The sequence below is a fragment of the Phalacrocorax carbo genome, chromosome 6 (genome assembly GCF_963921805.1).
Source record: "Phalacrocorax carbo chromosome 6, bPhaCar2.1, whole genome shotgun sequence".
Classification (NCBI taxonomy): domain Eukaryota; kingdom Metazoa; phylum Chordata; class Aves; order Suliformes; family Phalacrocoracidae; genus Phalacrocorax; species Phalacrocorax carbo.
Genome location: NC_087518.1, coordinates 47,335,827 through 47,362,623, shown reverse-complemented (window position 1 = coordinate 47,362,623; position 26,797 = coordinate 47,335,827). Strand labels below are relative to the sequence as shown.

The following is a 26,797-nucleotide window of genomic DNA, read 5'->3' as shown; positions in this document are numbered from 1 at the left end:
AGTGAGAAAACCCATAGGAAACCCCTGGCTGTTTTCCCAGGAACTTTATTAATTTTGCAGCTCTCAGTTTTTTGAGGAATAGGTAAGGTCCCTACCCCCACTCTAAAGAGGCTTTTGAGTGTTTTTTAAACTGTTATCCCTGAAGTAGGTTAAACTGTAGGTGTCTGAACCCTTACAGTACCCTCTCAAGGTAAGGCATTTGTAGAGCGTGGAGAAAGAGTCTGCTTTTCCGAATGCCCCAGCGCAGGGTATAAATGAGAAGCCACTGATACGTGACTGGCAAACCAAGCATGGCCAAACCCCGTATTTTTGCCGTGGTGTCTGTAGGTGAAAGCACAATGTAGTTATCCCTGGTTTCCCCAAGCACCTGGCTTGATCTTAGTTACATAAAAGCCAAGCGGTGCTCTGTGTGTTCTGGTCTTGGAGCATCAGAGGGGTGTTTGGGACCAGCGATTAAGTGACTTAAATGCATGCAGCACCTCATCAGGAGTTCATGGGCTGTGAGATCCTAAATTGCTGAGGCACAAAATAGTTTCCACCCCACTATACTTCTCCCTTTCAGTACTGATCTCAGCACCTGAAGGTTTCTCTGCTTGTTATGTCTGCTTGTGCCTTTGTGCTGTGCCTGAGCTTGCCTCAGTTGATGCAAATGTTTTATCTAACCTCTATTTCACATTTCTTCCCCTAAATTTTTCCACCTCCTCTCTCTAGCCTTCTCTGTAAATGTTAGATTTAAAAGGTTATGTACAAACATGTAAGTTACAAAGAAGTTGCCAAAAACCTTAAAATCTAGACTCTTTAGAGTTTGTCAGCTATTATGCAGAGAAGATTGTGGAAGCAAATATTAGTCATTCACATCATTTTTCTGTGTTGAGTCAACATCTATTTTTAGGTGTGGAGCACATAGACACTCTTTGACACATAAAACACATAAAGACTTTTGACATCATTTGTGTTTGGGCTAAGGCTCAGGAACAGGGAAAGACAACTGCTGAAAGCATTGTATTCGTGATGGGGGGACACCTCCCCTCCATTTCCTTCCAAGACACATTTTAAGACATAATGTAGGAATGCACTGATCTGTTTATATTTAAATAAGACAAGATGAAGTGCAAAATATTCAGGTTTGGATCCAATGCTATTTCAGATGTGCTGGAAAGTAATTCTTCGTGATCTATGCAGAATACTTGCCATTAAGACTTTATCCAGGAAGTATTTTTATTGTTAAATGAGTGTACTCTAATTGTATATATTATTTTAAAAGTGCAGAAGGCTTTTTATGCACATATGATAATTACAGATCTGATTCATAGGTAGAAGAGCAGTTCAGAGAGGCTTGATTTAATAATTTTCCACAGCATACATGCAATGCCTCAGCTAGTTTTTCTTGTTTGCTTGGTCATAATATATTATTGTCTGGTTCTGTGCTTATAGTGCAAGGGAACTTGTCGTGATAAATTGCAGATATGACAATGAGTGTCAGTGTACAGTTCCCTGAGCAGATGTTCATTTAGTCTAATTTCACCAGTACTTTACTGTTCATCCAGAACAGATCTTGCCAGCTCAGGATGAAAACAACAAAGAGGGAGAGAGCACAAAAGATCACTCTGCAAATAACCTGATCTGTTTCAGACGGTTGGGGGGGGAATAAAACATACGGGATCTTGAGTGCTATGTATGTGCTAAGGTTATTACATGTTGGATACAGTAAATCATCCATACACCCACAACCCATAGGGGTAAACTTACAAAGCCGTGCGTAGGAAGTTGCATATGAATCTACCTCTGAACAATAGTTATTTTATGCATGCACTTAAAGAACCCTTGTGTTTGTTTTTACCGTGTCTCTAGCTCTTTCTTTGTTCTTCCAGCCTTTCCTTGCTTTGTTGGTTTTGCAGAACAGGTAGCATCTGAGCTCAAGGATTATTCCTTGTGAAAGAACAGAAGATAATCTGTCTGCTTAAAATGCAAAGGGTGGCTCTAGCTTACTAATACATCTTTCCTTTTCTTCAATCCATAGGTATCGTATGCCCGTCCAAGTTCAGCATCGATCAGAGATGCGAACTTATATGTCAGCGGCCTTCCGAAAACAATGACCCAGAAAGAGTTAGAGCAGTTATTCTCACAATATGGGCGCATCATCACCTCACGGATTCTGGTTGATCAAGTCACAGGTTAAAAGAAAACTTCTTTTGATACACGCATGTTTTTCTGGAATTGGCAAAATTGTAAACTTTTGGCAGTTGAGTCTTAAGACTATATGACTTTTAGTGTAAAATGCAGTTCTTTATGGGCATAACTGTTCAGAGGCATAACTGCTGCCTCTTTAATGAGGGATCTCAAAATGCAGAATGTTGTTTACTTAAACTCACTATATTAAATATGGTAGGGGCTAGTTTTGGAGAACGCAGTTGGGGAAGGGCATTTTTCTTTATAGGGCTTGCTTCAATTTGTAAGCTGTGTATTCTGTGAAGTCAAAACCAGCATTCAGTTTGCTCACTTCATTGATGAGGCTGTTCCTACAAATATTCATCTGTTCACGTTTTTTACTTCCCAGGCGTTTCTCGAGGTGTGGGATTTATCCGTTTTGATAAGAGAATAGAGGCAGAAGAAGCCATAAAGGGACTAAATGGCCAGAAGCCTAGTGGTGCTACAGAACCAATTACTGTGAAGTTTGCCAATAACCCCAGCCAGAAAACAAGCCAGGCACTCCTTTCACAGCTGTATCAGTCTCCCAACAGACGCTACCCTGGACCACTTCACCATCAGGCTCAGAGATTCAGGTAATTACCTGGAAAAGAACTGAAGTTCCACCAGCAATGGCAATGTGGGGCAGGTGGTGCGCAGGAAAATACGCTTTAGTTGCGTAGGCTGACCTGATTTTCTTTGTAAAATTAAATATTCTTTCCTGGAGAATGAGGAGGAAAATCTGCTGACAGCAGTAGTCATGTTGTATTTACTAAAACAGCTGAAGTACTGTACAATCAGATCTCATGAAGTCTCATAGAAAAAGGGAGGACAAAATAGAGTTACGCTGGTAATCAAATGAGCAGTGACTGTCCTGTTCTTTCCTCATTTTTTTGATAATGCTTTTATTTTCTGCTATATTATTACAGTGTAGATGCAGCTTAGACTTTGATGTTAATGATAGTGGATTGGTAGCAGGAAAAAAGCTGAGTCTGTTCCAGTCAGCAGCAGTATCATTAAATTTATTAGCATGAGATATCTGCTCTTAGTATAAAGAGACCTTGTATTAGTCTTTGGTGTGATTCTTCAGATACTTTTGGGGATGTTTTATGCTTTATGTTCTGAATATATGGTTTCCACCTGATATATAAGCCAGAGCAATACATGATGTTCACCTTTTATATCTGATAATAATTTTCAGGCAACCTAGCATTCAAATAAAAAGTCTGCCTTCAAAAAAAAGAAAACTTGGACATATTCGCATACCTGAGTTGCATGCTGCCTTTAGAGAATTATTCAAAAGTAATTTTAGCTTTTCAGTGATGAAAAGTGCTAATGAATTAAAGATCGTTTAAAAAGTCAGTCATCGGGTACATTAAATTTCCCCGTTTGTCTTTGGCACGCAGCTGTGTCCATTGAGGTTATCACTGAATCATTCCCTGGATAGAAAAATTTTTAGTGTGCTCCCATGGAATGCAGATGATTATATTCTGCAAAATTTGTTGGTCGGTTAGATTGACATATTGTGGAGGATCAACACTAAGTATATGTAATATAGTGGGGAGAACGTATTTTGTTAAAGCAGTTAGAATCAAATTTTTTTCCAGTCCCAACAATTTTGGACTGTGTAATACTTTATTTCCAGGTTAACTGTAAATATAAGGTAAACAGTTGAATGATTTGCAAAAATTTCATACTAATGTTGTCTAAAAAAAGGCAGAAGTGGATTTTTTAAAACCAAACCCTAGAAATGAATGTTTTCTCCAAGACTGTAGATAAGTTAAAAATTACTTTAAATGCTGTGGTGGAAATTTAAGCACAACCTCAGACTTAACAAAGCAGGCTGGGAGTTGTTAGGCTCCTTAGATGTGTGGGAAACTTGTTGAACGTTTCTTCTTTGAAAATGGAACGCTATTAATAATAGTTCCATTGAGCGATCTTGCCATCTGTGAGACATTAACCCAAAGACCCTCCTTCTCTTTTCAGGCTGGACAATTTGCTTAATATGGCCTATGGCGTAAAGAGGTAATTAGAATTCCACAGATTGCCAGATGTCCGTGTTGGCACAGATTGGTGCTACAATTTCCTTTTTTTAATTCACTAACTTTTTTTTTAATTCCTTCTTTTCTTCCACCAGCATGTCAAATTCTTTTTAAGTTTGGACTTCAGTTGGTTTTGTTACTTTAAAGGCCACACATGCGAATTCTGTGGGTTTTTTCAACCTTTTTTTTTAATTTACAGGTGGGCTTCTCAAATGGTTTAGGTGCAACAGCTACAAGCATTCAAACTGCAGTTGTCCTGTTAAATGGCCCTTTTCCAGAATCAGACTTAGTAATTTAAGATTTTAACCAATCTCTGATCTGGTAATGGAAAATTAAGTTGAAAACAGAACAACACTGCTGTTGGCTAAATCTCACGGTTAAGACCACCTTCCCACTACATCTGGCTTCACAAGTTTGACTTGAAAATATAGCTGTGTGCACCTTAATCAGCCCGAAGTTTCTTTTGTTACAGGTTTAATACTTTGACATTTTCTCGGTGCTTGAGACTTTTTTTTGTTTAAAATAGCTCTGTGTGTTCATGTGTATGTGTGTGCATGTGTGAAAGTTCAGATGATTTGTAAACATTTATGCTGTTTCATGAGTATGTTCAATGTTCAATCTGATAGCTAAAATGAGTTGACGTGTTAGTGTTTTTTCTAATGGCACACATCAACACAAGCAAACCTTGCAGCAAAATAAAGGTGTAGTGTTATTCCTGATGTTACCGTCCAGCCATCCCCCACAATTAAGATGAGAAAATACTAAATCTTCTGAAATGGTCTGCTCACCACATTTGAAAATCACTTGAGCCTTTTTTTAAAGCTCACTCTGTTAAATGGTATGGTAAGTATATCTTTGCACTAGCTAGTAACAGACAGTAACAGAGGTTTTAAGCACTGCCACAGTAGCTATTATACAAATCTTAAGACTACTTACAAAAGTAACAGTCAAAACAGAGGTGGTGTATCTTCCCAAAAGAATTTTTTCCGGTGCTTATTAGTACATTTTTTTATATTTGCAATATCCTTAGTGGTGATGGTGATACAATGAGTCAGAACTTAGCACCTGATTTTGTCACACACCACTTCTCCTGCTTTTTCCTGTGCCATTTGGCTTTGATACAGTGCCAAAAACATGGCAAAACTCTCAGCCTTAAGAACCTGTCAGGTGCAAGTCAGTGTCAGAATGATGGGTTGCTTCTGGGAGCTTTCCCTGGGATTGCTGCTGCTTTCCCTGGAATTGGACTGGCAAGTGGACAAGCAGGGCTTAGTCCCAACTAGTCAGGGTTTGAATTCTGATTTCCTATGACCTACAGAGGGAAAAAGAGGGTTACTTGTCTTTTTAGGTTATGCATCTGCTTTCTTAATATTCAGAGTCTGGAATGTTAGTCTTAAATCACAAAAGTTTAAGTCATTTTCTAGGCATCTTAAATCCATTCTCTCCTTCCAGCAGATCTTGCAAACTTGTATTTGCACTAGCAAACCCTGTATTTACAGGCATAAGGTCACACAAAAAATACCGTGTTGATAAAAATTTCTGAAACTGCCTCTGAAACATCCATAGTATAGTGTTCCTGGATTTGGAGGTCGGTTCGTTCTTTCCTTACGTTAATTAAGTGGTACTGATGGAAAATGAGATGTGCTGATGTGGAAAAATGGTTTTATTGACACTAATTTCAGATCATTTGCTAGTAGCAAAGCTACTTATGCAATAGGTTATCTTGTATTTGTGTCAATACACTTACACTAGTTTCTTGGATTTACAGCAGCTGCTGTGCTCAAGGTACACAAATAGTTGAAAACTGTATAGCTCCTAAAGGTTTCCAGGGAAAAGCCACTCTCCAGTGAATTGTGTGAAACTTTAACCCTTTACATCAGTGCAGCATTCCTTAAAAATGCAAAAATTTATAACATGCTGTGTGACGTGCACAGCTTCGCATTGTACAGATTTTACAATAACCACTTACAGGTTAGTGTATATGTTAGCGTTGTACTTTGTGTTAAATTTAAACATTGCAGCAAAGGAGCGTTTGCTGGCTTACATATGTTACTAGCACAGTTGGCACTTGTCATCAATGGGCCTAAGGTCCTGTCTTCAAAATTTCAAGAGAAGCTGAAGCTGTTGGCTCTGTTATGCAAGCTCACAGTCCTTGCCTCTTATTTACAATTCCACGTACGGTGGAAGGAGCAGTATAAACTGGCCTTGCCCAGCCATCTTTGTTTTGAGCAGCTGGGGAGATACCATGGGTTAGAGCCGTGCTGAACCATTATGATAATGTTACTAGTTTCAATATGCGGGAGAGAAACTTAAAAGATGCTGAGAGGAGGATTTGCAAAAGTGAGGTCCAGTCAGAAAATTGCCAGGTATTTTCAGTAAATTGTCTGCAAACCTGTATGTATGTCTGAGGATCCAATGCTGTGAGCATTTGTGAACTGCGCGTAGCGTAGCTACACCTGTGATGTGCCTCAGCTTAAGATGTATATTCAAAGTGTCTTGAATATTTGTATAAAGTGCCATCAAGAGCCAACAGAATGGTGAGCAGCCATCAAGTGTGTCGTTCCTTTTATTGTTATTTAATATACACTGCGTAATATTGTGCAGATTGCTAAATGTGTGTGGAAATATTACAAGTGTAAAAGGAGAAGTTTTGGAGAGCGCAAGAGCTCACTTAGCAACACTGAGTCGTCCCCCCCTCCACTCCCTCAGTCATCGCTCAAAAAATCCTGAGGAATTATTATTCCATTCTGGTATTAAAACTCATCATATTGAAGGTACATGTGAAACTGGATTTTTAAGACATTTCCTCTGTGCAGTTGTTATTTTAAAACATATCCCAAAGTGTAGCTTCAGAAAGCATGTCATTTCTTTTTTTTTTTCCTCCAAAATGATGAAAGGAAAATTAATGTTGATCCTGAGGGCTGATACTGCTTAACGTCTTCATTAATAACCTGAGTCACAGGCTGCAATGCGCCCTCCTTGCATTAATGGGTGACACTAAATTGGTGAGGGAGCAGGGGCAGTCACTGTGCTGTTGGCCCCGGCTGCCTCTGGGGACACCCTGAGAAGCTGGAGGAACATGGTGAAATTCAGGAAAGGCAAATGCAGAGTCTAGCCCAACTGCTGTCTTCAGCTACCTACAAGGGACATTAGAAAGAAGATGAAGCTGAGCTCTTCTCAGCGGTCGGCTGCCAAAGGACATGGGTCAACAGTAACAGGTTGCAGCAGGGGAAAAGTCAACTGTATATAAGGGAAAACCATTCACAGTGAGGTTGGTGGAACCCTGGAGCAGGGACTCCAGCAGTGGAGTCCCCATCCTTGGAGACTCAAAACTTTCCCCTCCAAGGCCACGAGCAGCAGATCTAATCTGAGGAGTTAGCCTTGCTTCGAGCAGGAGGTTTTGATGATCCGATGATCTCCATAGAGCCTGTCCAGCCTATATTATTCTATGGTGGTTCTGTGTTCATAAACACACTACCTGGCTTTAGCGTCCCAATTCAGATCTTTAAGTTAAGAAAACAGGTACCAAAAGACAATGGGGGAAAAGTTAGGGTGCTATATTAGATTTCTAGGAGACTGTCTCTCTACGTTGACTATCCGAAGAACCTAAGAGCCAGTCGTGGACGTGAAGTCTCACAGTCTGAAGGTATTAGTTGATATGCTTGTTAATTATGTTTATGCACTGGTTTACTTACTCAACAATTGCTGCATAAACCTTCTTTAATATGTGGCCGGCGTTAGGACTTTTTTATTAAGTGGATTTTTCCTGGCTTATGTCAGTTAAGGACTATGTTAGGAGGAGAATTAAAATCTAGCACTTACAGATGTGTCTTCAAATCTGATAGTATTTTTAGCTAAAGAGGCTACTGTTATAGCTGAATCCTGACAATGGCATTTCATATTAATTCCTTAAAAGAAGTCTTGAAGTTCGGGGTTTTTTTCACTCCAAGCTAGTAAAAAGTAAAGCATTAGATTTCCATTGCCCTGAAACAACATAATTTTAGTGATGGGAATAAGCAGCAAACTCCTACAGGCCTCTTTAAATGAACTCTCATTGATAGGAGCATGTGCAGGCCCTTTTTGACTTTGATTGTCCTTAAGCATTTCTTTTATTAGATCTTTGTACATCTCAGTAGGGCTTATCCTTGAAGGGAGACACATTTGTGCCCAGACTTGGTCTGGTTTTGTAGTACAGCTCCCCTCCACTTAAGCAGGAGTTGGAAACCAAGGGTGGCTACATAGTCATCTTCCAGGGATAGGATCAAGAACCTTCGTTAACATTGGCTTATTTATTTTCGAGTCTTGGTTCCATGTAGCTTGTGCCAAGAGATATATTTAGAATAGACCCCTCTTTTTACTTGGTAGGTTTTCTCCGATCACAATTGATGGTATGACGAGCCTTGTTGGAATGAATATCCCTGGTCACACTGGGACTGGATGGTGCATCTTCGTCTACAACTTGTCTCCCGACTCGGATGAGAGCGTGCTGTGGCAGTTGTTTGGTCCCTTTGGAGCAGTCAATAATGTCAAGGTGATCCGTGATTTCAACACCAACAAGTGCAAGGGATTTGGCTTTGTCACCATGACCAACTACGACGAAGCTGCCATGGCAATTGCCAGCCTTAATGGATACCGTTTAGGAGACAGAGTATTGCAAGTTTCCTTTAAAACCAATAAAACCCACAAATCCTGAATTTCATATCCTTACTTACTAAAATATATATATATAAATATATATACGAACAAAACAAAACAAAAAAAAAACTCTTCAAGGCTTATATTCAACCATGGACTTTATAAGCCAGTGTTGCCTAAGTATTAAAACATTGGATATCCTGTGAGGAACAGGAAAGGATTTTATAATGCTTAGAGAAAAAAAAAAAACCTTTGATGCATTGAATGTTCTTTCATAGCTGTCGTTGTTGAATATAATATACATAGATAACAATGTGCAGGGATTTTTACCCGGCCAGCTAGTTTTACTACCTTCCTTGAAGGTGGGTCTTTTTAAGATGACCATTCACTCATTTGAAAAAAATAATAAAACAAAAACAATTTTTACAAACTAATGGGATTAAAGGCGAGAAAAAAGATTTTTGTTTTCTTTTCTTTTTTTCAAAACATCGATTGAATCAGATTGGTAAACCCCCCACATAAATTAAAGAGGAACAATAAAAATTGCAAAAAGAAGAACATAATTTTGCAACTTTTTTTATTTTTCCTTTTTTCTTTTGTATCATGTGAACTAAACAGTCTTCTGTTAGGGAATGGGGTAAAGGGGGATACCTGATGACATAACAATTTAAATAACATTAACAATGTTGCCAAAGAGGTGGTCTCTTTGCTGAAAATGGGTTTCAAGAAAAATCTATTTTTATAAAATATAAAGAATTTTTACAAGAGAATCTGGATTTGAGAAAAAAATATTTTGACTGGCTAATTTAGGGGAAATTGACAACTTTGTCATGTTCATACTGCACTGGTAACTTTTTAGAGATCAAGATGTGTGTTTTAAACTGGATTAGTAGATTGTTTTTTGAAGGATGGGCTACAAACAGATGATCTTCGTATCTTTTCATAGCATGTAATAAAAATATTAAATACAGTACGGGAGAGTGTTCTTCCCAGGCACGCAGTTACCCACAGTCAAAACCCAAAAGCAAGGAGATGAGTTGCAAGACGGTTTTTCTTTAAGTCATCAGTATGGGATATCAGCAGAACAAAAGTTAAAAAAATTAATTTTTTTGATCAAAAACTTCCTTGGTTTGAGCAGTAGGTGCTACAAAATTATTTACATATCTTAGTATCATAGTTAAATGTAATGTGTTTAGAAAAAATACATTTGCTTTAAATTTGTTAAGAATTTTCAAATTCACTTTATAGCCCAAGCTAATATAATTGGGCTGTGTTGGCACATTTGGAACACTGTTTATGTTGCTTGAAACACTTATTTATTTAATTGCCGATGTGATGCATATGGCCAAAATCAAATATAGCTAGTTTGGCTAGTCTACTTATTTGTTTACTTAAACTATGGGAAGAAGCATATTATTGTGTCATTTTGTTGTGTGTGTATGTGTATATATAATATAAATATATATATATATAAAGTTATTTTTTCTTTTGGTTAATTTATTATAAGTTGTAACACTTTGCTAGTTTTGTTTGTATATGTCTTAAAATGTTTTCTTATGATACTTAAGTGACAGAGGTATCAAGGTAACTTGTGTAGAAATATTGTTTGATATATTGTCATGTTTGTTGTGAATATTTTTTCTTACTGCACAGTAGAAAAGAAAACAACTGGGTCTTTATTTTAATGTAATTCAGATTGGGGAAAACAGAGCTAAGGGAACAAAATGACTGAGGGGGTGCTCTCCCATGTCCAGTGCACTGATCATTTTAGTATGTTTGTGCTTTGTACGGTTATATATTTAAAACAAAAAAGGGTCATGCTCTTCCCTGAGTACTAGAAACAGTTACTCGCTATGCATAATCTAGTTGATAGTTAAATTTGCTATTGCTTTTCTTGTCTTGTTATATAAAATCTTTTCAATACAAGTTTAGTCTTAATGGTAATAAAACGTTATGGTTATTTATAACTTGTGCTTATTTTGTGCATTTTTTCCATGCTATACCCACTAACTGCATGTAGACTAAGTATTGTTTTTTCACACTGAAGAGGCAAACTTTTGTAGTAGACAAATAACTAAAGCAAAGGCTGCATCATAATTTTATCAGTTTTTTACTTTAACAATGTTAGATTTTAGTTTAAAGGAACACTCATTCAATGTTCAGGGAAACCTTTATACATCATCTGCTATGAATGAGCGCAGTTTGCTGGGAAAGTTTTGATGCATTTGCTAAGCATTAGTGGGGAAGGCATGTCAGAATCTTTTCTCTACGATGTGTTTTACTATCTGAATAATAATAATAATTTAAAAAATCTTTCTTAGGACCAGGCAGTTGTATACTTTAGTTATAATGAATGACTTCATGTTAACCTTGCTAGTTTAGATCATTTCTGAGGGAAAGTATTGTAAATGTTTTTTTCATAACCTTGTTGTGTTTGAATTATTTGTACTTTAATTGTCCAGACAATAAATGAAAGTGTGTAGAATGGCTATGGACTTTCCACCTTTTTAACTGTGTTCAGATGTTTTAGTGGTCCCAGCTGCACCTCAGATGAGGTCGATGTTAGAGTCTGATTTCAGAAGCAAGGTCTTCAAGAGAGAAATGTACTAGTCAAACCAGATCGAGCATATTCATTATTTGTTTTTCTTTCTGAAGGTTAGAAAGGATCAGCCATTTCAGATGTTGAACACCAAATACCAAACTGTAACTGTAACTTTATTTGAATGTGGAAGATACTGAAGGATTTTTACTATATACAGTATTTTTACACAATGAAAATATTAACTCAGTCAATATCAACACTTAACAAAAGTAGCAAGCAAATTTCAGCGTTAATACCGTTTTTAAGCCATCATTTAGTTCGACTTTTCTATGAATATGCTTTGAATGTCATGCAGTATGAAACAGTGTACATATTATCTGCTGTACAACAGTATATATGATCACATTCCAAACTTGATTCTTTTCACCATGTGTTATAACCAGAGTTGATACTTCTTTCAGTTGACTTGTTTGAATCCCATTAATACAAATATTCACTTCATGTTTATGTTCTGTAACATTCACTAATTGAGAATATGTACCTTGTAAAACTGCAGCATTGAATTTCGTAACTGAGATTAGGAAAACTATATCAGAGGGGCTGGATGGACTGTGTGGTTCTTCAGCTCCTTCACCTATTAATAAACTCGTGTTTTTGTGAGATTAAGTTACCATGTTGGTGATAATAATTAATTTCAGGCCACAGAATGAGTTTGTTCTTAATTAATTCATCCTTAAATCAACCTTACCATTCCATAGTAAAATACAGAAGTTTGCTCTGTTTAAAGACTTGGCTCTGAAAAATGTCATCCTTCCATCTACCTATATATATGTATATGCACACACTTTTGATGATATACATATATGCATACACTTTACAACATAGTGTAACATGCACCAGCCCATTAAAAAAAAAAAACCACCTGCACTTTCCATTTAAGAACCCTAGTAAATAGTGTTTGTTATAAAATAACACCTGTTAGCTGTAGCATTTGTTAGGTTCACCACCTACTTTTATCCTGTCCTTTCTCTTCTGGCAGAAGAGTAGTGAGTTGAAAATCACCATACACTCTAGATGCTCTTAAGACAGAAATGTGGCTGTATACATGGGCATTTTGCTGTTGACTTGGCCAGTTTTGATCCCGATTATTTCCCCACTTCCACTTAAAGGTTGGCTACTGATCTTCCACACCTTGTTCACGTAAGGTACCCATTTCTCCATCCCCTACAGCTCGCATTAGTGAGCTGATGTGAGCTGGAGGAAGGCTCACATACACATGTAACACAAGAGGAAGGACTCTGCCAGTTTTATGGATCTGGTATGTAAAGTTCAGTCCCCCTTTGGAGAGTATAACAAATGTACGCTGGATAAAAGCAGTCACAGACGGGCCCTTGGTTCCCTACACTGACCCGATGCGAGTGTTTTTGCCGTGCCTTACTGAAATGCAATTTCTGCCCGGCTGGGATCAGAACCAAATTTCTCTAACGCTCATTCAAAGTAATCAAGTTTTATATTTTTTTCCTGAAAGGGTAATCACTCTTTCTGTAATTAGCAATCCTGCTGCATAAATGGAAAATCACCTGGGGGAGGGTGTTTCAAGAGTGTTCACTTTATATTCCACTTCAGACTACCTTGGGCACAGTAATGGGCTTTGAATGAGCGGAGAGGGGAGCGTGTGTTGAAAGCGATGGCTGGCACATTCAAGATAACAGTGAGCTACTCTTACACATTTTTGCTGTGGGAAGTCAGCCTACCTAGTGACATGGAATTTGTAGCATCCAGATGCAGACAAATACTCTGGTGCTGTTAATGGTTTCCATTGGGATGGTTGGGGAGGGGTGCCTGGGTGCATCACACCTAGTGGAGGCTGCTGCCTCCCTACCTGAATCAGCCTCAGGGTAGTTAACGGGGAGAGGTACACCCAGAAGGTGCCCCGGGGAACCCCTTTCTCCATCACGTGTAGCAGGAGCCAGGCAAAGCTCGTTTAGGTGACCACGGATAGATGAGGTAAAGCCAGGTCTGCATGTGATGACAGGAGAGGTTTGGTCCCTGCCCTGGAGATCTTACAGACTGAGCTTACTGCACAGAAATAATTCATGGTGCATACAGGGCAAAACGAAAGGAGATCAAATCCAGCATAACTTTATGAAAGCTCTGACATCTGAGAATAATCCGGTGTCTCTCTTCTAAAAATAACTGACTACTTAAACCCAGAAGCTGTGATGGAACCCATCCAGCTGAGCTTCAGTAAACAGGGACTTCTGCAGGATGGAGGCAAAACCCAGCAACCGCACGCGTACACGCCCTGTGGGGAGCTCCTCCTGGGCATTGCTGCCGCGCAGCCTCCTGGCCCCCTGCTACGAAAATCGCTTTCACCCCAGCTGCATCGGGGTAGTGCCTTCCAACAACCAGGAGAGCACATACGCTGGTGCGACAGGCACTTCTGAGGCCTTTCCCAGAAACACGGTATGCCGCTCTCATGCTCAAGAAATTCAAACGGGGCTGAGTGCAGTAAGGCTACCGGCACGGTCAGGAGAATGGAAACTTTCTCTGCAAAGAGACGCTGAACTTAAATCACTTCTGTTCTCACAAACCAAAACCTGTCTTTCAAAAAAGCCCGTTCCCTGCAAATCTACCAGGGATAAGCATTAGAAAGGGCTGTAGGAAGGCAAGTGACCAAAAGGACGGGTCATACAAAGGCAAATTAATTTACCTCACCCACAGTTGAAGACAAGAAATCGGACTGCTTCTTTCTGACCATCAGATTAGCAATTTTCTGAAATACTCTTTCAGTAGAAATAACTGGGAAGACGGGGACATGGATACACACAAAAAGAAATTTTAAAAGCTGCTTTTCACACACAGTTTGAAGCTTTGTCTACCACACCCCTAAGGTATTACTGATCTTTTTGAACACCAGACTAGCATATTTGAAAGGACTTGAAATATTTAGTCTTTTATGTAATTTGGATTTCAAATGTTATGGATCTGCAAATTATTTCTCACACAGTAGCAAAAAAATAAAATCCTCAAACCTCTTTCCTATCCATTCCAAAATAAACCTCCAGTCTTAAATCAGTGGGGTTTGGAGCTGCCGGGAATCATGATCCAACTATGGCTACTTACTCACAGGCAAACACAACCCAAGGCTGGTTCATGTTCCCTTCCCCCCAGATAAAAAGCAAAAGGGAACATCGGTACGCCGTCAAGTCCAGAAGCCCCTAATATCGCAGATTGTTTTGGGGTGGACGTGAGACCTTTGTCACCAAAACAAGTGCCTTGTCCCCAAACACATCGGCCACCACCTCAAGTTCCCTCGTACTACCATGCACCCCCACCGCAGGTGGCAGCCCCCGCACCCAGCCCCTCGTCTGGCACGACGCTCGCCATAGCAGCTACACGGACAGCCCCTGGCCAGTGCTGGGTGCCGTGGGGTGCTCCCGCTCACCCAGCCTAGCTCCAGAGTCTGAAGGGGAAGAGGACAGTTTTTATTTAGTTCTTTGTTAATACCCCCAGTGGCACAGGGTCAGCACACTGGGGACCCTCCTTCCAGGCCATTGTCTTACCTGGCCCATGTGGTGCACGGCACCCCATTGAATTGGTGGAACCAAATTTCTTAAGTTTTATTTCTGATTAACCAGCCCGTTTCATGGCGGCCCAGTAGCCATCACTCAGGCAGGAGGAGCAGGCAAATGACCATCTTTGGCCTTGTTTTACCCGTCCTGACCACCCACTTAAGACCACAACCATTAAGGCTCTGGGTTCCCCCCCCCTCCACAGACACCGATGTGGGCCCCATCCTAGATGAAGCCCCGTTTTTCTGTGCCACACAAGGCTGCCGGAGTGGTCAGTGATGTGGGGCTGGTGAGTCTGGAAGTGCCTGACTGCCGCTGAAATTCTCCACTCAGGCTCACGTTTTCTTTCTCCTCTGAGACCCAGACATGCAGCCTGCAATGTCCACATGGCTGAGGGATGGGTACAAGCCACCAGTGACAGCTTTCATAAAGACATAAGACTTTATCAAATTAGGAGGAAACAAAAATAAAAATCCCCTAAAGTTCGGAAAAGAGCATAAGCAATGCCATTGAAAGAGCAATTGTTTAAAAACAAATCCCCACTAAGGAATGAAACTCACGAAAGGAAAAGGGGCTTAATTCGGCAGCTTTGTCTGTGGTGTGTATCACTGAGCACAGTTGAACTGCCCAGCAACCTTCTTCATAGCAACATCTGGGGAACGTGACTCTGAGGCCCAAAAATACTTAATTTCATTTAAGTGACTTTTAAACACACACGATCATTAGCTCTTCAGTCTGCGCATCATGACTGACTAGAGCTGCCACAATCCATTTGCTTTAAAGCAGCGCTTGGACTTTTCTTCCCTATACATTTTGTTCAAATTGCACAGGTCCCAACAAAATGATGTGCAAGAATTAGCTTTTTACGAACAATACAATTCTGATTTTAAATCAGCACATGAGACACTTAATTAATTTTGTAGGATAAGGAATCTGTTGCAAATATACAGCAGTACACCCACACATCACCATCTGCTGTGGAGAATTAAATGTACAACTCACAAATGAAATCCTGCAAAGTTGGTGCAAAAAGGTCCTTGCTTGAATTTAAACAAGGCTGTGGAAACCTGCAAACACATTGCAAAAGATCATGAAAACAATAACAAATTTGTCCATCTGTGAGTCAGTTCTAGCAGGCTTCGGTTTTGTTTTTTTATATTGGTGTATTTGCAATAATTGTTGCAGCTCGCAATGCAAACTGTGTAAAGTATATTTGAGCTCTTCTCCTGGCCAGAGCAAAGTCACTCATGGAGTTGCTCCCAATGGGCTCTGTCATGTTACACCAGATCATCTATGTTTGTGGGGGGACAAAAAAAATACACGAAATTCCTTTTTATAAATATTAAATTTAGCCACAGTTTTGGAAAAAAATTGGCAAATCTGGCAATTGTTGTGGATGTTTTATTATTAGAATTATTAACAAACACTGTTCTACTGAAGTGAGGAAAAATAAACATCAACAACTACTGCTGCCATGAAAAATAACAAACACAAATATCTGTACCCCTTTGACTCCCCTGAAGCCAAGCATTCATTTTCTAATTTTGCCTCATTTTTTAATAACATTTGAAATGTGCTCTTAATTTTACACCTAGTAGAATCACATGTTACTAAGTGCTGTCTCCTGATCTCATGTACTGACGAGATGGCTATGACTCTTGATAGCCAAGAAAGGCAATGAAGTCTCTTGACTTAATACATGCCAGTAAAATGCATGGTTACATATGAGAAGGCTGGAGCAGACTGAAAGCAAAGCTCTTTGTACAGTTGTATCCCCTGCATTTTCAGTGCTTCACATTAACCCCCAGGACAGCCGAGACTGCCGAGCACTCGCTGACAGCCACGGGCTGTAAATGAGCCTGGGACCTGCTCCTCACACTCTCACCAGCTGTATACCTCAAAAAAGTTGTCTTTTGCAACATTAGGATGACTGAAGTCATCCCAGTGATCCCTGAACTACAGATGCCCTTCTCTTTTCTTTTAAATAGGGTGCCAGAAAAACACGCTGACATTTTTCTCTGGTTACTACTTCATTTTATCAGTAAGAGAGCTATAAACTTGCTGTCTCAAAGCACACACCTAAGATGCTACGAAGCCCATCAGCATCTGGAATTCTACACGCACGTCCCCGAAACCATGAGGAAATACAAGATATGGCATTCCTCTGCCACAGCCAAAAATTGCTCTGGGTTGGTGTTCTTATGGATTTTAGCAGGGTTTTTTTTAGAAAGTGAAAAGATTTCCTAAACCTTTTCAGAGATGCATGCGCTTTTTTAACGTGTACTTATCCCCTCACACACCTGGGAAGTACTCTCAGTACACACACCCCGAATGTAATTTATGCTAAGGGGCCTGTTACATGTTTAACTCGGATAAAGTGTATCCATAATTAAGAAATGCAGCATCAGAGGTACCACGTGCATGTAAATTTGCAGAAAGGATTCTATCAGCTGAACGACTGCTGCTAAAGACTATTTAAAACCATAACCTAATCAGAAAACTACACATATATATATATTTATATCAACATCACAAAACCCTTTGACATCTTCAGCACTGCTAACACTCTAACTAGAAGCTGACTTAACACAGCTGCCTTGGGCACACTTGCATGCATAAAAAATCAAGTGACTTGATTAATCAGTTAAAGTTGCTGAATCATGGTCTTGCAGCCGTGCCTGCATAGCCTTGGCTATTGCCAGGAAACTGACAGCATGGGATTTCTATCAGCTGGTTCACATACCTATATGGCCCTTATCTTTGCCAGCATTTTTGTGAGAAACAGAATCTCTGTCCTGAAAAATGAGCCTTGTCAAAGGGTGGAGTCTGTGTATGAGAAGGGAGTCCAAAGGTAAGTGTCAAAAGTGAAGAGGATCTTAGAAGAAGGGACAGGTAAGCTGTGAGCAAGAAAATCCTGAATCCACTTGGAAGCCACCTCCAACAAACACAGCCAGAGGCCCCAGGCTGCCTGGCCACACTGAGGAGCAGCTGAAGGTGGATCCCAACTTGAGCAAACCATGTCTGAAATTCAGCAGTGTCACCAAGGAAAGAGCAGGAAAAAATTAGGAGCATGTGGTATGTGTGGGGATGGAAAGCAAAAGCAGTCAGGCAGTCTATCCAACGGAAAACTGCATTCGCAAAGTCACTGTAGCACCAGCGCAGCCATACCAGGAAAATGGGAGCACTGAACTGGCTGGAAAGAAAATGCTTTGCTTTAACATATAAAGAGCAATTTGTCCAAAAAAAAAAAAAAAGATAAATTTCTAGGGGATGTTTTATTTGACACTCACTGTGGAGGCTCTCTGCACGGCTCATCCTGCTGAGTGTCCTGCAGGCCTCACCTCTTCACAGGCAGGTGGGAGAATTTGGGAGAAAGAGCTTCCTTCCCATGTCAGCCTGTGTCTGGAGAAAAGAAAAACCTCAGAAACAGCTCACTGTGCTCTGCAGGGCCCCTCTGCAGCAGCCCTGCTCTCTGGCCATGTGTGCCACGTGGGAATGGTGCTTTTTGTCATTGACTTCAAACCCTCTCATCCGAAGATGTTATCCTTTGGTTGGATCTTTAGGTGAGATAAACAGCCACTGCTCCTCTGAAGGACATGGACCCAGTTGCTTCTGCTAGGAAATCAAGAAATGTTTGGTTAAACAAACAAACAAACCAACCAAAACCAACCAACCAAACAACAACAACAAAAAAAAACCCAAATAAAAAAAAAAAGACAAAGCCCTGTTGAGAGCCTGTAGCTGCTGCCTTCTCCACCGCCTTTCTACCACCTGCCCACACTGCCCAGCAGACTGGGGCTACAGTGGGGAGGAAAGGCCTTAGGGGACCAGTCCAGGCAGGAGAGGGGTCCCTGGAGGGGACTGGTACTCAGTTGCTTGTGCCTTCTTGCCCAGCAAACCATAATAGACAGAACCATGATGACACTTTTGCCAAATCTTTCCTGCCAGGCAGCTGGTCAAAGCTTTTGCTTTGCTTTTTCAGAACGTGAGCAAAGTGTCCTTGAATGAGTGTCTAGAATAAAAGGAAAAGGAGGGCAAGCAGCCTTTTTTTCTGAGCCTCTTATGTTTCCTCCACAGTGTGACTCTGCTGCACTTGTGAATGATCATATTAACATATATTAGAGGAGTTCCTGTGCCAGTAATGGAAGAGATTGTCAAACCAAAGTATCTTATCTATTAAAATAGCCAGAGCAATAATACTATGTCAGCTAAATTGAAAAGAAGATGCTGAACAGGTTGTTCACTGCTTAAAACCGGTATATCTTTGGCTACACACATACATATTTCAATACGAACTGACTCTGTGTGTATTTTCAATAATAAAAGATAAAATATTGTTCTATGCCATGTTATAAACTAAGTTTGTGCAATGGAACAGATTTTTACAACTAAGTTAAAACCTCTTGAGAATAAGAGGTTTATAATGGAAATGCTGACAGACTCTTAACTATAGCACTGGGATCTCTCTTGCTATTATGACCAGATAAACCAACAAGGTAATTCAATGTAGTGTTCCAGCTCTGAGACACTAACACGCTCCTTCTGGTCCCAGGTGCTGAGGAAAAGTTAAATATAAAACTTAATGAAACTGCAGTGACTGACTACAGGGTTGGATGGTTGCCCCTGCACCAGGAAAAGGTGAATTTCTCTCCCGGGAAGGTGTCTGAAAGGCAGGTAGTGACCGGCTGGTTCAAGTGCAAGCAGTGGCTGGAGCCTTCTGAAGTTTTCCTCAGCTAAAGTCAAATGGCTGGCTAAAGTCAAAATCTGTAAGAATCAAACCCAGTCGCTGCTCATGTATCAGACCCAGAAACAAACAGAAATGCAGAGCACTTCCCACGCCCCTACCACACCTCCACACGACAGACGCTGAGGGCATGAGTAGTGCTCGCAGGGGCTGGGAGGCAAAGCCCTGCCATCCCTCCCTGCAAAATCGCCCCAGAAGTCTTCAGTTTAGCAGCTCAAGTGCTGAGGAATCCAGCTTCACCCTGAAAGCAAACTAGAGGGAATCTCAGGTGTGGATGGACGTTCAGTCCTTGCTCTGTTCCCAGAGCTTTTCCCCTGGCCTCAGAGGTGGGAGGCAGCGGCAGGGTTGTGCTAAGCCTGCATGGCAGTTCTCCAGCTTGTGTCCAAATAGATGACAGAGCTACCAGCAGCAGAAGCGCAGTCCATGCCATGCTTTAACACCCAGTAAACTTTGTTACTCCTTTTTGTGTCATGTATAAAATTACTGAGACTACTAGGAGGTGCACACACTGCCTCTACCTACACATAAAATCCTGAGCAAACTTCCTGAGGTTGTGGGCTGGTAGCACTGCCTACTGTCAAGACTGTCTGACATTTCCAATTACAAAACTCTACTTTCAACTGCTTATAACTGTCATATTTTGACCAGTAACTTGTCATTTTCCATCCTGGGCGTCTGCCTCAGGCTGAATTTTTTTGGAAAGCTTCAGCCAAAACAATATAGCTATTCCCAAGGGCAAGGCCAGGGAACAATGAGCTGTTTTGTAATGGTAAAAGAGAAAAAGAACTGACATCCTCTTCTTTAAGATGCACCACGGCTCCTCACAGTTTGGATAGGGGAGTAGAAATTTAGTTGACTTGTGGCCTTTGTATTTAGGATGTGTTGTTTCACTCCTGTCATGAAAATCTATGCAAGTGTGGCCAAGTAAAAGCATTTGAAAAAAACATCTATTCCAACTTCCTTAGCAAAGACTTTTTTCCAGTGGAAATCCTAAAAACTCTGAGGACTGTGTCCTGCTAGGCTCATCTTACCCTTCAGCTTGTCCAGAACGGGGCAGCCCCATCCCACCAACCCATCAGCACGGATCAGCTACTTCCCTTTACAGCACTCAGCACAGCGCAGGCTCACACACTCGCCACCACAAGTTACAGGATACGTGTTAACACCTGACTACAGCTTCAGAGGAAGATACCGCCTGTAGTCCCAGCTCCTAATCACTACACTGTGGGTGGAAACATCACCTGTGTTCTGGCATTGAGATCACAAGGGGAACAAATTCAACCATGCCGGCACAGAAGAAAGGAGGCTTGGGCCAGGATTCTGGAGGAACTGCAGCCACAAGGAAAGGAAGGGACATTTAGACAAGGCTGATGGGCTGGGCCAAGACAATGAGAGTGAGCAGCACTGCAGGTGTGGGAAGCCTGGTGCTGAACAAAGAAGGGGACTGAACCTCAGGAAATGAATGCAGAGGGGACTGGGACCAGCCAGGCAAAGAGTTGGGGTAAGAAAAGACAGAGCTGGAACAAGGATGAGATGCAGGGGAATGGGCAGAATGATTTGCACCCACCAGAGCTGCTGGCTTTCCAGGACTGGGAATGTGATCCAGGATACTGAGTCTCACCATCAGAGGGCTGCCAGAAAGAGCTGTGAGATCCCACCATGCCCAGTCGGAAATGGCAGGTTTTACAGCTCCTAGCTCGGCATGGCTCTTCCTGGGTTCACAGCCCACCAGCAGGAGTTGCAGCTGGAAGTGCTCTGCACTCTTGAAATCAGATGCCAAAATGAACAGCACATATTTAGCAACCCTGTGCAAAACATCTGAGTTAAACGACCTTCCCAGGCTCACTGAGCAGGCTTTTGGCAGAACCCAGATCTGCAGGGCACCATTCAGATGGCTGAACCAGGACAGTGTCCCATGCCCAGCTGCATTCATCACAGCTCTCTCAACTTCCACAGTGAATGAAGAAGGGACCTGCAGAAAACAGCATCCCTTACTAACCTGTCTTAAATCAGCCTGAGCGCCAGCCTCTCCTATACTGAGTGTGGCAGAAAGAACATGTGACACTAAAACTGCAGCATCTTTTGCCTGCACAAGTGGTACAGGCAGCTTCTGTTCAGGGGTTCTCTAGATTTTGAGTATGGGAATTTACAATCCTTCATTATGCCCTTTGAATACAGAAATCAGGAGAGAGAAAATGGAGGGTGTTTTCCTTCTCGAAAGTTGTCTCTGAATGGTGCATCCTGCCTTTACAGAAAGCTGATGTTTACTACTGCAATACATTTATTTTGAAACTCAGTTCATCTGCTGTAAGAAATTACTCAGACCATTAATTTTGGAAGCCAATGCTGAGAGATCACGAATGTTAAGAATTCTAATTATGTTGGGTCTGGGAAATTTAATGAATAAAAGAGACTTTTCATAAGCATCTCAAGCCATAATATTTTAATGCTATTGGCATTAATTAAAATATCTGGAATTTTTAAAGGAACCCTCTCCTTCTCCTGTAAATTTTTTACTTCAACAGTTAGAACAGAAGCATCATTTTGCTAAAGCCACAAAAAATAATGTTCTTTGTGGCTGATTTTCTCATTCAAAATGATGTCATGGCAGGAACAATCTTTTGCTAAAATTTTGTTTAAGCTTCAAAAAATTTCCTCCTAATAACTTCTTCCCCACCCACCGCAACCCAACCCCCACCCCCTTCCCAAGCACGAGCAGGCCTGGATTTGTCTTCTCCGCAGGGTTGGGAAGATAAAAGTGCAGGTGATTTGACACCGTACAAGGGACTGAACCCTTAGTGTCTGATAATGATACTATTCATCTTAGAAGGTAGTGATGCCCTCCTTTAAAGCTTAGGGGGAAAAAATAGACTAACCTTTGAATTCATACTTCATCGTCTTCTGCTGACATTTGTGGCTTTCTGCAGGACACTGGGGCTGCAGCTCTTGGGCAGTCTCAGGGGCTCTGTGGCAGCAGCCGCGCTGCCTTTCTTCCCACACCAACCAACACAGCAAACGCTCTTTGAAAGAAGGGGGCACCTGCTCTTCTGCAGGCTGCTTTGTAGGCAAGGTGTGCTCACACAGGTTCACTGCCATGTCCTTTATGCCTGACAAAAGTCCTGGCTTTCCTATGGGACATTATTGCACTGTGGGGCAGGCATATCATCACTGTCTAGGTCTCTGCTGCTTATGCTGTGACCAGTTGCAGCAATGCTGAATGCAAAAGCTAGAGACAGCTTTGGCATGACTCTGAGGTCTTGCAAAGCAGACTCATCCCTGACTTGAGAGTTCAGATGACCTCAGAAATATAAAAGGCCTGTTTTGCCTCTGATATTAAGCTCACAGATTTTTATTTGGCTTTAAGTACCTAAATATGCAGTCACTTGCTAGTTATTAATAGTGGAACCTCACCTTATTTGATGCTGTTCTCACTTTTTAGAGTGTCTAATTAAAGAAGGGACAAAAGAACTGCCATGTGCTGCTCAGCCACTTCTCTTGACTGAGAAAATGGAGCCAGTGGGTTTTCCAGCCACCAAAACTGCCATGGACTGCCTTGGATGGAGCCAGCACTGTGCCATTGCCTGGTCAAGACAGGGTCAGGTGCAATGAAACATCAGGCACAGTGAAAAAGCTGCCACGCCTTCAGAGGCACTTAAACAGATATTTTCTCTTGAAAAGGCTAAACTGTAGCCACCTGAAAAGCAAAAACAGCATTTTGCAGTGGATCAGGGGAAGCAGAGTTTTCACAAGAATAGCAAATAACAAAAAGAGGAGTTTGCTTTTTATTTCTGCCAAATTGGGCACAGTCTTCTCTGTCTCAAAGGTGCTTGGCACAAAACAAAGCTACTCCTGTTGGGATGCTGCACACCGGTGCATTGCAGAAAAGAGGCAGGTCACTGCTTCCTGGCAGTATTTTCTCCTCCACAGCAAATATGCCGATTCAGCAGGCTGCCAAGCTTGCTTGTGCTTATTTCTGTGCTGGGCACAGCCAGGTGTCACACAGGTGAGGTTGCACATAGACATACAGGAGGCCCAGAGGGCTTTTATCTATTTTCTCCATGTGGCTGAGAGAGCACTCAAAGGCGCCTGCTGATTTTGTATGTTCAGTGCCATGGAGAAGAAAATCAATGTGGGAACTGCAGATGGCTTCAGTGTTACAAGGTAATCCAGGCTGCTTTCTGATGGAAATACTACTGATTTACTCTTACTGGCTTAACTTTACTGACCATTATATTTTGCTTCATCATTCCAAGGCAAACACTGAAGAAGCATTTTGTGAACATGCCCAATTTTTTCAGGTGGAATGAGGTGAGAATCATTTGTGTATCGCTTCAGACACTTGTTTTAGTGACTTCACATGGTTTCAGGAAGCTTTTATTCTTTCTGATATTGAGCTGTCTTTAGCAGGTCTCTTTTTTTTTTCCTATGCCTTGGGATCCAGTATCATTTTCTTGTTTATTCTGCACTCCACTGCTATCAGCCATCTTCAAGTGTTTGTCTCATCCCCTTCAAGACCGCACCCCTACCCAGTAAAGCAGCGAGGGACAAACTTTCTGCTCTCTGCAGGTTTTTCTCCCAATAAGCCGGAAAATAATGTTTGTTTGGCTCATATTCTTAGCTAGCTACAGACTCCCCACTGAGACCCCCTGCCCTGTCAATTGCTGACTAATCGTGCCTGCAGCAAAAGTAATCCAAACTAGGGAGTTATTCAGCAGCAGCAGAAGGACCCATTAAAACAGATTATGCTCTCTGCTCCATTTCGGTACTTAGCCCATGGGATGGGCCTGCCTAGGCGCTGCCCCAGGGCACACACACCCAGCACGCTGCGAGGGCACTCTGGAGTGTCCCCTCGGCAGGTCTGCAAGGCTCATGTGTACAGCAAAGGGCCAGGCAAAATTCAGGCCACTGAGGTCTGTGCACCGAGGGACCCGGCTGTGAGGTGATGCTTACAGGCAGGCTAGTCCAGGAAGCTGCTGTGATTTTTTTTTTCCCCCCAGCTTTCTTATCCTTGGCATGCAGGCAGCAAAGCAGTTCTATATTTGATTTGACTGAGCCTTACTCTGAGACCTCAAGGGGAGAAAACCCCTACAGTATTCAGGCCCTAAAGACAATTAAAAAATGCATAGTAGTGATGTCCTGAGGTTAATTCAGCCTTGAAACTCAGTGGCTGCCTGGCATCAGGAAAGACCCTGGGCTGGGGCAAGGAGCAGGACTTCTGAAGGCCATTGGAATAAACCTTTGGTATTTACATACCTTTCCCTTAGAGCAGCTTTGTTACAGGCCTTCATGTCTGCCTTGGGCATGAGGCCAGCCCCTGTGGGTTTGGTTGCCACTTTGAAGATCCCACCTCAGGCTCAGAACCTTGCTTCCAGCATTGTCTTTCTGAAGGCACCATGCCTCTGTCTGTCTACCAGCTACGCCAGGTGTGGACACTGTGGTGAGGCCTGCTGCGCCAGCTGCCTTTGCTCCAATCCTATGACTGCTGTTTCACCCCTGGAGGTGCCCATCTCTTTCCAAGGGAGGCTATATGTGCTCTTCTGTTGAGTGCCCAAGTGTGTCTCTGGGAGTGTTTTTTCTTGGTCATGGGACTCCAGTCTGACTGCAAGGGTCATAACCCCCCTTCCAACCTGCTGTACAAAATATAACATATGCAGTCCTTGTTACATCTATGAGCTTAATGCAAGCAACTCCAGAGGAGCTGTGGCCACTTCTAACGATTGCCACAGAGCTGCTCTGTGGTATGGTAGAAAGGTACTCTAGCTGACACAAGCTGGAGGATGAGGGACACTGATAAAATGGAGTTACTATGGTTGGACAGCAAATCAGCCACCCCTTCTGCTCTGGAAAGCACTGCGCACAGTTAATGCCACGTGGCTAGACCTTGCTAGGCTTCCTCTCACCACTTTGTTTAATTGTGTGACATTAAAGCTACCACCTAAGCCAGTAGGACAGGCGTATGCAGAATGTACCTATTTACCTTGCAGGTTTTTAAACCTACCAAATTCAAATAGGTTATGTAAAGCAGCAAAATCTACACAATTTAAATAGGCCTGACTTTTAAAAGCTGCAGGTTCCAGAACCTGAAAGAAAGCCTGCAGCTAGACTGAGTATCCAAGGGAGGTCCTTTTGGCATACAAAGATCAAGCACTAACTGAAATTCAAAAATACCTTTACACTTAGTTTTTATCTAATTTCAGTTTCACGCAAAATAATGTTGCCCTAGAAATAAAATTTCCCCATATGTCTGCTGCAGCTCTACAATGGCCATTTAGTGAAGCAGTAAAGCAAAGCGCCAGGTATTTGACAGCTCTCTTTGTGTCACTCGCAACATGCCTTCTAATTCTAGAGAGCTACTGCCATGTACTCCAACAGGGTTTCTTTGCTTTCCTGAAGCAGTTACATTACTTCAGAGTTTGGTCATCTTTTCTGCTAATAGGAATTGTATATAGGAACAGGACACAAGTAGAAAGCACTGCACATTAAAATCTAGCTAGCTAGCTCAGGACACCAGTAATACGATCTACGCAGCTCTGCAAAATGAATTTTTATGATTTTTCCCAGCTTAACATGGTAGCATTAATATTTCATTACTAGATTTCACTATGATTTTGGTCCTGTTACTGTCTCAACCAATTTATTGCTTGAGAAGGTTATTTTTAATCTTCAGCAGTAACTGAGAATATACCCTCAGAAAACCTTTCCCAATGTGGAATTTCTTCGCTGTTTCATTATAATTGAGGTGATGGCGTATCCAACGGCTCTTTATGAGAACAAAATACATACATCAATTTTAAGAGTGGAGGGAGACTTATCAGTTTCTAGCTCAGAAGTCTGTGTTCTCCACTTGTCTTAATTTTTAATTATAGAATTTCAGATATTAAGAATGGGGAGAATGAGTTAAAAAGATGTGATCTCATACAGAAAGACTGGGTTTAGCACTGAGCACTCAGTCCAGCTAGCCTCTGGGGTGCTACAGCACTGGTGCTCCAGCAGTTTGCCTTTAAAAAATTAAGGTGTTTATCTGGGCTCTGCTTCAAACAGGGTCAAGGGTACAAAGGCACAGGCAGCTTTAGGC

The 26,797-nt window shown here is 41.6% G+C and overlaps 1 protein-coding gene across 6 annotated transcripts in view; it reads left to right on the top strand.

Annotated features, from left to right (window-relative positions):
• Window positions 1-12,069, top strand: part of ELAVL4 (ELAV like RNA binding protein 4) — an 84,288-nt gene extending 72,219 nt beyond the window's left edge. For 5 of the 6 annotated variants that reach the window (XM_064455122.1, XM_064455126.1, XM_064455123.1 and 2 more), the window contains exons 4-7: window positions 2,021-2,174; window positions 2,558-2,783; window positions 4,174-4,212; window positions 8,592-12,069. In XM_064455122.1, coding sequence (XP_064311192.1) covers window positions 2,021-2,174; window positions 2,558-2,783; window positions 4,174-4,212; window positions 8,592-8,919 — 747 coding nt within the window. In that variant the 3' untranslated portion in view covers window positions 8,920-12,069. The remainder of the gene's footprint in view (window positions 1-2,020; window positions 2,175-2,557; window positions 2,784-4,173; window positions 4,213-8,591) is intronic. The other variant, XM_064455125.1, reaches the window with a different exon arrangement.
• The last annotated feature ends 14,728 nt before the right edge of the window (window positions 12,070-26,797 follow it).